Source organism: Chelon labrosus (genome assembly GCF_963514085.1).
Source record: "Chelon labrosus genome assembly, chromosome: 9".
In the NCBI taxonomy this organism is placed as follows: Eukaryota; Metazoa; Chordata; class Actinopteri; order Mugiliformes; family Mugilidae; genus Chelon; species Chelon labrosus.
This window is the reverse complement of record NC_140359.1, coordinates 5,544,935-5,555,741: the sequence shown is the minus strand read 5'-3', so window position 1 is coordinate 5,555,741 and position 10,807 is coordinate 5,544,935. Positions and strand designations below refer to the sequence as shown.

At 42.2% G+C, this 10,807-nt stretch overlaps 1 protein-coding gene across 2 annotated transcripts in view; it reads left to right on the top strand.

Moving 5' to 3' along the window:
- The first annotated feature begins 352 nt into the window (after nt 1-352).
- ppp3cca (protein phosphatase 3, catalytic subunit, gamma isozyme, a) overlaps nt 353-10,807 on the top strand; it is a 31,029-nt gene continuing 20,574 nt past the window's right edge. For both annotated transcript variants that reach the window (XM_084552209.1, XM_084552208.1), the window contains exons 1-3: nt 353-2,193; nt 6,805-7,002; nt 8,019-8,143. In XM_084552209.1, the coding sequence (XP_084408335.1) occupies nt 2,133-2,193; nt 6,805-7,002; nt 8,019-8,143 (384 nt within the window). In that variant the 5' untranslated portion in view covers nt 353-2,132. The remainder of the gene's footprint in view (nt 2,194-6,804; nt 7,003-8,018; nt 8,144-10,807) is intronic.

Below are 10,807 nucleotides of genomic sequence, written 5' to 3'. Positions count from 1 at the left end.
TGCCATTTTTTCTAGTGCTTGGAGGTGGGGGAATAGATTTTATGTCAGTCACTTTATGTTACTGGTTTTCTGTTATAATATGATTTACACATATGTACCAGTTCATTAGATACACTAGTGAAAACAAATGCATTCTAATATAACAGTCCCGCACTAAATCCCCCTTTAAGACTGTTCAATTTAAGTTGAAATGGCATCAGAAAGGACATTATTCAAACTGATTGATCATTTTGGCGGATGTAGTTTGTGTTGCTGTTAATCCGGATTGAATTAAACACAAAAGTGTATGTAGCTTAATCCACTGACTAAAATAGAGTTGTTAAAATAACATAAATGTGCTGGTTCAACAAAATACAATTCAATTGTACTGCAAACTACGGCCTCCAAGATGAAAACAGTTCATCAGTTCAATCAATGGCTCTCTCAGATATTTTATAGAATTGCTGAATATCATAACCTCCCTGAAGCTAAGATTTAGTGCAGGACTTAATGCATTTGTTTTCATTTATGTACTTAATGGTACATACATTACAAACTGAAAATAGTGCAAAGCACTGAAGTATCTGATTAATTTGGTGTCTTTGCTGACACAGATTTAGTTATTCTTTTTTACAGCCATGATGTGATGTTAAGAGATATATTTTAGATATGATTTACAATATGCCGGTCACTTTATGTTGTCTTCTATGATATGATTTACACCCAGTTGCCAGTTCATTAGGTACACCAGTGAAAGCTATCATGGGAAGTCTATGTTTTGTATGCATGTGCTATTTAAAAGGTGGATGACAACGTTTTTTTTTTTTTTTTTTACAATGGCAAATCTTCACGGTTAATGCTACAATAAGTGCAACAACTTACAGTATACAACAAATATTAAAGGGTGTGCGCCTTCCCCATTACTTTAATAAGCTATTATAAAAAAAAGAAGGGGGAGACCATGTACTGTGTATGTAGAGGACAGCTGCTTCCATGACACACCCACCTCAAATGGGTCTGTTTTTTCAAAAGGGCTTGCCACATATTTTTGTTGTTAGTCAGTCATTTACAATCAGAGTCATTTACTGTAATTGATTACATTTCACCCTTCTCATTCTAATCTAATCAGTCATTTAAACTCAATTTGTGTTTGCCAATTATTTTCGATCAACTGAGTTGGAGAGAAACATGAAACATTCAAATACATCTAGGAAAATAGCACAATGACAGTAGACAGACAGTTATCGGCAATATTATCTCAACACCTGCTTCAGAAGCGGATATTTTCTCTATAGCGCTGCGGTAGCAGTCATATTTAGAGGCGCCACGTTTCACTTTCGTGAGTTGTCATATGAGCGCAACAGCAAAACAAACTTCTCGAAGGAAGGTTTGTGTTATTGAATGCACCCGTGACCCACGTGTTACGTTTCCATAGTCACGTCACATCGGCTCCACCATGTTGTAGGAAATCCGCCGCTGCCCCTCACTCACTGTCAGATTAGAGTTTAATCCGAGGAGGAGGATACACTGTCAAGACGCTGTCTGCATTTTGGGAGGACTTGCGGTGTATGCATACTAAATAAACGCTATCTGACGCGCTGCTGAACCTCTTTTTTTTCCGACAATAAACGACCTGCACGTTGAAGATGAAACGCCTGTCTTCCGTTGCTTTCTTTGCCTCTCCGCCGACTTGCCAATACGTTAAAATGTTAGCTGGCTAACTAGCTGAAAAAGAGTAACTAAATCGGATTAGCGGATAACGTCAACCTGCTTCTGGGTAATATCCAGGTATTATTTACTTTACTTGACAGCACAGTAAAAGGTTCCTTGTTTTTATTTTATTTTATTTTATTTTTTTTTACGTTTCTATTATTGTGACAGAATTACTGCTGTGCTTTAAATACTCGCTAGCATTAATGTTGCTGCAAGCTAGCTCCGTTATTAGCTAGTCAAACCGCAAGAGCTGGACCTCCTTCGCTCGCTACTGTTTTGTTGGAAAGAGCCAGCCCAAAAAGTGGTGCCTCTGACCCCTGCCGAAAGTCAAGACGGAGGTGACGGCCAGACTTGTGTGCTAGCTTATCTTCGGGCTAGCTGGGCTGATAAGTGCACTGTTAAGATTTGAACTCCGAAATTAGCCTCCAGACGAAGCGAAGATGTCCGGAAAGGATAAAGACAAACAGGAGAAACAGTCCACAACGGAACGGCTGATAAAAGGTGAGTCAATGTTAGAAAATATCAGCACTGCATCTTAAATAAATTGACTGGTAGCTAATGCATGGATTGAAAACCACCTGTAGCTTTTGGAGAAACTTTCTTTAAACACCCCCTTACAAAAATGGCTTATCAGTCTATGGCAAAATGCATTATTAGTTGCATGTATAGTAATGATATTTTTCTACAGCAGCAATATGGGATGCTCAGATATCAGATATGTGCATGAATCAGGACATCTTTACTTTTTTATTGGTGATTTGTAAGAGGTATTATCTCTCATAGATGTCCACTGGTGTTTGTGTGTAGTAATAAACCATCGCATTGCAGAAATCAAAGCCAAGAAGTCATCCTATTCTGTCTCCTTGATATTTAGGACAAATGAAATCTAAAGTCATGAGGTCCCTTTTCACTCAGGGGAATACCCAGGGTCTGCTCAGGTTACCAGCAGACCTTCACAATATGGATTCCTTCGCACTGAGGTTGCTGTGGTTCATCGCACAAGCCAGGTCACCATTTGTTGTGTCTCCCTGAGACGGCTTAGGTCACAGCTGAGTCTGAGGTAGCTCCCGAGAGAGAGAACCCAACCCCACCCCACCCTTGCTCTTGCAAACCGCCGCCGCCGCCGCCTCCATCAGTGCTACTACTTAATGCCAACGCAGCCCACATCCTCGTCTGTCTGCAAGAGCGCTGGGAGAGTGTCCTGCCAGAGGACTGGAATGCTCAAGTGTGAGCCAGTGGGGAGAGAGTGAGTTAATTGTGGAAAGAATCTCCCCAGTGATGTTCCCAACATGGCCAGCCACACAGTGGAGAGAGAGAGAGAGAGAGAATAGGCAAGATGAGAGAAAGAAATGTAGACAGGAGTAATGGCAGCTTAGCCCAAACTGGCATTTCTGCCACTGGTGTTAAAATGTCAAATTTTAACACCAGCAAAACATGCTTTTGGGAGTAAAAGTTGCATATTATCAGTATGAGTTTAGGTTTTCTATCTAACTGGTGTCTGCAAGGGGGCTTAACTGGTGAACTACCTAAGACTAATGCTTCTCTGGTTGTGTAAGTCAGCAGTTAAGCTTATTCACTGCTGAGCGTTGCCTTCCACCTTGTAGCTCTATCATTTCGTCATTAAATCTGATGTTTTGGCCCCAGGCTGCATGTGTGAATAATCAACTGTGGACTAATCAGTGTGTGATGACACATGTCCCTTCTGAAGACTAGACTTGGCTTGACTACAGTTGGTTTTTGAACACATGCTTGCTCGAAGATTCATGCCATGTTGGATATGGTTAGACAGGGTCGTTGCAGAGTGTTAAATCTGACCCTGTGTGCCCGAAACAAAATCAAAAAGAGGCCAGAAGCGAATGTATGCTACTAACCACCCCACGTGATTGACTGATAGAGATGGCGAATAAACCCTGGGCCTGGCTATTTAGCTTGCGAGGGTAATACATTCACTGATAATTAGAGCAATCTGAAGTGGACTTCGCGATTCATCCAGCCACCGTCCGCTCCATTCATCTCTACCCAGCCGCATCTTTGTAATTCAATCCCCCTCTATTGTGTTGATTTTGAAACAATAGCGAACATATTCTAGACGCTGGCTCATATCACTGTCCAAAACATTATCCTCGCTGGGCAGGATGGTAGATAGTCGTGTCTTTGTTTCTTGAGTCGTTTGTTGTCATGCCAGACAGTGGGTGTTGATGCAGTGCAGCAGTGGCCCGCTGTGTGTCTGTGGTTTTGAAGAGTTCATCAAACATTAATGCTAATTAGGCCAGGCAGTCTCTAATAAGAAGCCAGTCTCAGGGCGGTGGCAGTTTATTATTGTATTATTAGCTTATTATTTTTAACAAAACATTTTTCTTCACTGTTAAATGTGCTGGAAAAATGAATGGCTCACTTTACTTTTGTCTGCACCGCCGTCTTTTTGTTCACCACACATTGCAGTCTGTTTGAACGGAGTGATGCGGTTTACTGGCGGCCAGATTCATTGGTATCTGTGTTTGAACAGACTGGCCCTGCCTTGATTGAACAGCCAAATCAACCCAGAATGTATTATAATTGTTATTATTATATTATTATATTTTTATTGGAGGGCAGAGGGCTCAGTCTTGTTGAGTTGGACGGAGTGTTCAATTCCGTGGCATTGACTTTGAGACCAGTTACTATTGTCCATCGTGGGTAATTACTGCCAACCTCCAGGTAAATTTGGTCAGACCGGCTAGTGCCTGAAATGTTTCACGGTCTGGTTATCTCATGTTCACAATGGACCCTATTCTGTGTCTTCATGTTTTTTTTAACAGAGCCTGCTTTGTTCGTACAGGAGTCTTCCTTCAGTGTGACAAGGCTTTTAAGTAAACAGCCCCTGAATCTGGAAGCCCTTGCTAATAGAGGCTTTACCTAATCTGTTCTTAAAGCTCGTACCTCAGCTTACAGCTCTCTTCGCGGCCGTGCCTCAAAGGCCTGGGAGCACTTACTGTTTATTTATACCACACTGGTCAACGCATGACAGCTTGTCCTCAGCACAGGCTAGTCAAGTTTGAGCTGTGCTTCAGCTTTTTTTAACTGCAGGTCACTTACTTGTGGTTCTTGCTCGGTGTCAAACAACGCTTACAGTCGCTAATTCACAGTCTTTACTTTATTCCACCAAAGAAAATGCTATTTCCTTGAAACTATAAAACAAAAGTGGATCAGCTTGTAAACTGTAATGGGTTTCTCAGCAACCTGAGTGACAAATGCATCTAGCTTCCTCTGGGCTTGGGCGCCGCATTACTGATTAGTGAAGCACCCACACTAACAACTCATTAATGCTTTCTTCATATTGCACTTTGTTTTGCTCAGTGTGGGTGTGACAACGTCCTCAGAATGCCTCTCTCGCTCCCTCTCCTCTCTGTTTCTCTTGTTCATTGCCACTCTCACCGCTTTATCGCTCAAGTGCGGCTGATCTCCACAAGCTGATATTGGCATTTATGTCCTGTTTGATGTCACAGGGTATCCTGTGCAGTTGGTGCAGTGAGCTGCAGTTGGAGTCGGGTGATATCAGGAATACATGATAACATAATCAGTACAAATGTTCTCTGTGGCAAGTGTGGTCAGGTTTTCTGTGGTTCATGCTCACGCTTAAAGCTGTAGAAAGCCATTTGTTTATAACACTCATATTGTGCTTGCAACTTTGTATGCAATTACTCTGTGTGGCTTACAGATGGTGTTACAGACTAGCTTTACACCATATTTAATTGGTGGCATAATTCCTTTTAGTGTGTGCCTGGCTTGTTATTAGGCATTCCTACTGTAATCCTTTTACCTCACAGGCCCTGTGAGTGAGAGGGCTTGGATCCCACTCTACTATTGTTTTGAACAAGTGCAGATTAGTCTGAAACTATCTGCTCCCAGAGTTTATGAACTGCTGACAGAGCGCTAATCTGCACAGTGGACAAATAAGACTAGTAGTTACACAACATTGCATCAACACTTGATAGAACTCGCTGAATTGAGGTCCCATAAATTGACTGAATATTGATTTTCTGATTAAATATCACACATTTGTATTAAAAGGAGCTGTTTATTTTTTAAGTAGAAAGGAGTTGTCTTGCTTTAATGTTCATGTTATTTAAAAATAGCAAACCGATCTCTTAACTGCATGGCCACCGTAATGCTGGATTTAGTGATATAATTTTTGCTGTTTTACTTGTTGTGCGCTTCCCTTTGTTTTTATCATGGCCCTCTCAGGTGTCAGCCTCAAATACACTGACCTTTTGTGATGACGTTAAAAGGATTGTGTAGGTGGTGTGGAGCAGCTTACTGAAAGAGGGAGAGTCAAGTGAGGTGTGGGGCTTCTTGCTGTCTGTCTTGTCTCACATGGCATTATCATGTAGGTGTATGCGTGCGTCCCTCCTCTTGTGCCAGTAACTTCATCTTGGCTCAGTCAGTGCAAATATCACCTCTCATGATTGCAGAACATTTCTCCTGCTTCACGGTCCTTTCTCAGGGTGATTTCTCCTTATATATTACTGGACAGCTTTTCTTCAGAGAGGCACTTCGTCTCTCTCTTGAATATGTTGACATTTTCAGTTTAAACAAGCCCTCAGAAGAAGCTGATTGGCATGCCAGCAGAACCTCTAAATGGTAACAAGAAGCCCTGGTTTCCAACACAAATATCCAATAAACAGTCAGAGTGGGAATGTCAGAGATATGCTGGAATTCCTAGCCCTCTTACTTTCAAAATTCCCATGTTTTGGCAGTTATTGGTGGATCCAAACAGGAAGTATTGTGTTGCCAGGGAGACAGTTACTGTGGTTAGTAGCATTCTCTATTTGCGCTCTGTTTGTAGGCTGTATCTGTTTAGTTTTTAGCAACAGTTCTCTTGCATCTGCCAAAGCTATAAGAACTATCTTCATTGTATGATTTGTAAGTAGATTTGTAATAGATGTTTATTCGTGAGAGATAATGATATCAGTAAAAGGAAATAACACTGAATGTACTGTAGCATGTGGAAAACAACTCCTGTCTGTTCAGATTTGACTATGTTATGACTACAGGAATCAGGTATTAGTGGCATGCATCTCAACCTCTCATGTGACCCGTTTATTCTAAGAAATGATTGTGCTTTTTTTCTAGCTGTGCCATACCCTCCTCAACATAAACTGAATATAAAAGAGCTTTTTGAAGATGGCAAACCCAATGCTGAGCTGCTCCGCAATCACCTCGTCAAGGAGGGCAGGGTGGAAGAGGACGCCGCTCTCAGGATCATCAACGATGGGGCTAACATCCTCCGTCAAGAGAAGTGCATGCTGGAAGTGGAGGCACCTATAACAGGTAGGCTGACACCCACTAGATCATATAAAGGCCAGGTCTGGACATGCTGTTATTCTCAGGTCTGCGTTTCAAGGGTAACATAGCGAAGCAGGGAGACTATCCTTCAACTGGGGCTCTAGGGTAGACACCCCCTATAATACTGCCCACCCACCTGTTCAGTATCCTTAACCTAGATACCACATCCCTTTAAGTATTAGCACTGCTTTTCTATAGCTGACCCTGGTCTTTGACATTTGAAACATAAGTTTAGACATACTGTGAGAGATCTCTTGTGCAGGATGCATTAATAGAGGATCAGCTCCATTCTTCCATTCAACGCTTCTAAGTAGTGCAAAGGAGTTGGATGAAGAATAGATTAGTCATATCAAGACGTCATAGAAACTAGTGTAAATAAAGACTAAACACAGAAACCTACTCTGGCATTATGTCATTGCAGTGCTGCTTCTGTTTGATTGGCAGCTGTTGCATTTTCACTCTTTTTGAACAATATCTGCTCCTTGTTAGCTGACTTGTGCTTTTCTTCAGTCCAAGACACCAAAATCCAGAGCAGCCAGCTCTCAAGAAGACATGATCCTCCATTTCTTGTTTTTTTTTTTTCAGATACAACTTACCTAAAGGCTAAACTCTGAGGAGAGCCAGTGTGACAACATGTCTTTGCTTGGTTATAGGGTTGATTGGTGGAGCAGTATAATTTGTTCTCACAGTTGCTATTTTAATGAGATAATTTGAGGGTGATAATTGTTGACTAGCCTTAGGTCCAGTTGTAGAATGAATCTGAATCTAGGAGTTACAGCACGTATGATCTGAGTAAAGCTGCAAAAATATCAAAATATTTACCAGGATTAAAATGAATTCATTCATCAATACATTTCAATACATACTGGCTTCCTTTTTAGCGTGTCTGATTTTGGGAATAAATAATGTGCGACACACCTCATGTCCAGGATAAAAAATGAAAAACTGTTGTTCTTACACATGTATGAGCAATTAAGAGCAGTCTGTTTGTCCTTTTGCAGTATGTGGTGATGTCCATGGACAGTTCTTTGACCTTATGAAGTTGTTTGAAGTCGGGGGATCACCCAGTAACACGCGGTATCTCTTCCTCGGTGACTACGTAGATCGGGGATACTTCAGCATTGAGGTAAGTGGTTGTGTTATTACAGTTTAATAATTAATAAAGAATTGAATATGAAGGTAGGAGTTAACATTATTTACCCTGAAGTGTATCTGTGTTAAAATTGTGATTTGAGTAACTGGACTGTTACAAAATAATAAACGTATCTATGTGTCAGTATTGGACAGTGAACAGTGTGATACGTTTCAGTCGCTTGTTACAGCACGTCAGCGCTGCCGTGTAACAAAGCTGTCTTTATCTTAACACTAGAAGTCCCAGCATTTTTTGCTCTACCTATAAAACCCAGAGGGCAGCCGATCGGCTGGAAGGCTTTTAGCTAATATCCTAATCACCTGTGAACCCTCCTTTTGCTATGTAAACCAGGCAATCACTGGGGCACCACAGGAGGGGACATGCTGAGCCACTTCAAGGAAACTTGTGGGGAGGGGAGGGGGAGTGGGCCCAGAGAGTTTATGGGGGAGAGGGTGGCTGTTCACTTCTAACCTGGCAACACCTTGAGACAGAAACTGGTTCATCCCAAAGACAAAACACCTTGACATAAAATGGGGGAGGGGAGAATCGGAGAGGAGCAGGATTGCTGGGGGTTTGGAGGCCAGAGTGTGTGGGGGAGGGAGGCACACCTGAGGGCTGTGAACTCATTTGCTCTGTCCGGGCTGCTAACTGACTGTCTGTCTTTCACCAGTTTCACCAGGTGGCAGCCTGGGCAGAACAAATGAGCTGAATCAAAATGTAATATATGTAGAAGGATGTAGAAGTTATCAGGACCCTACAACACTGGGCTTCCAACATCCCCACTAGACACATAGGAAAAGTAAAAGAACAGAACCACATCAAAAAAGCACTCAAAATCTGTTGTTATCCCAACTGGGCCTTCGTGATATTTACACATATTTACAAATAATAATAAATAAAAAAAATGCATTATCAGGATACAGTGTTAGAGAGTGGAAGTGAGTGAGACTTAGACTTAGAACTTAGACTTAAAACTTTATTGATCCCTTTGGGGTGACTCCCTCAGGGAAATTTGAGTTTTCCGCAGCAGCAAGCACACAGAGCAGTTTGCAGACAAACAACAGCAGTGGTTTGCAAATAGTTATAGAAAAAGTGATTGAATAATAAAATGGTGAACATTAAATAATGAACGGTGAACTTCCTTTGAGTGGGAATAAAATAAGCTGTAGTAAAACTGTAGTAGGGAAAAATAAACAGTAAGTAACAGTGAGTGAGGTGAGTACATTTCAATAATCACGCACAATGCTGGCACTGCCAAGCCATCTCCTTTCTGCATTTGCCACGTGTATTTGTAGCAGTCAATACATCGCACAGTGGCATGGTTGTTGCCGAAGCAATTGTTCCTTTTGTGCCTGCTTTGCACCCACATGAGAGTGAGCCAACTCTCTAGCAAGCTCCACCAGCGATGTAAAGAAATTGTCCGTGGTAACATTTCTGCCCTTGTCCAGGAATGGTTCCATCAGCCTCATAACTAAGTCTCTAAGTCTAAGTCTCACTCACTTCCACTCTCTAACACTGTATCCTGATAATGCATTTTTTTTATTATTATTTGTAAATATGTGTAAATATCACAAAGGCCCAGTTGGGATAACCACAGATTTTGAGTGCTTTTTTGATGTGGTTCTGTTCTTTTACTTTTCCTGTGTCTGGTGGGGATGTTGGAAGCCCAGTGTTGTAGGGTCCTGATAACTTCTACATCCTTCTACATATATTACATTTTGATTCAGCTCATTTGTTCTGCCCAGGCTGCCACCTGGTGAAACTGGTGAAAGACAGACAGTTAGGCTGCGTTCAGACTGCCAGCCAAAATCCGATTTTTAGCCCATTCAGATTTGAATCGGATCTCGATTTTGAAGTCTGAACAGTGACAGATCACATGAAATCCGATTTTTGCCAAACAGTTGCAAACCACATCCAGAGGTAGTTTCATATCGCATTCGTATCGGATATGGACAGATGCGTCTCAGTCTGAACAGCTCCCAACACTCAGATGGGTTTTGACTGTCCGTGACGTCACTTACGCGACGCCAGGCCAGAATCAATGCGCCAGACTGCGTGCCTATTTCCGTTGTGGAGGAGCCACGTTACGGCCACGGACAGTGATATTACAGCCATCACAATGGAGGAGGACTTTGAAAACAATTCGCCTTGGACAGAGGAAGAAACTGCATGCCTTATAAATCTTTACACTGACGTGACGTACATCCATCGTGTTGTTTGTTGTTGTTTTGCTTGTCGCTGTCGCAATTATATGACGTCTGACAAATACACGTGCTGAATGACGCTTCCGCTCGTTGCTACAGCAACCTATCAGACCGGTGAAGAATGTGGCCCAGTCTGAACAGAACCATATCCGATTTGGACACTTGCTAAAGGCAGTGTGAACAGTCAGCCCTAAAAATCGGATATGAGAAGGAATCAGATTTGAATCAGATCCGTCTGCAGTCTGAACGCAGCCCTTGAGACAGAAACTGGTTCATCCCAAAGACAAAACACCTTGACATAAAATGGGGGAGGGGAGAATCGGAGAGGAGCAGGATTGCTGGGGGTTTGGAGGCCAGAGTGTGTGGGGGAGGGAGGCACACCTGAGGGCTGTGAACTCATTTGCTCTGTCCGGGCTGCTAACTATGGCTGCGTTCAGACTGCAGACGGATCTGA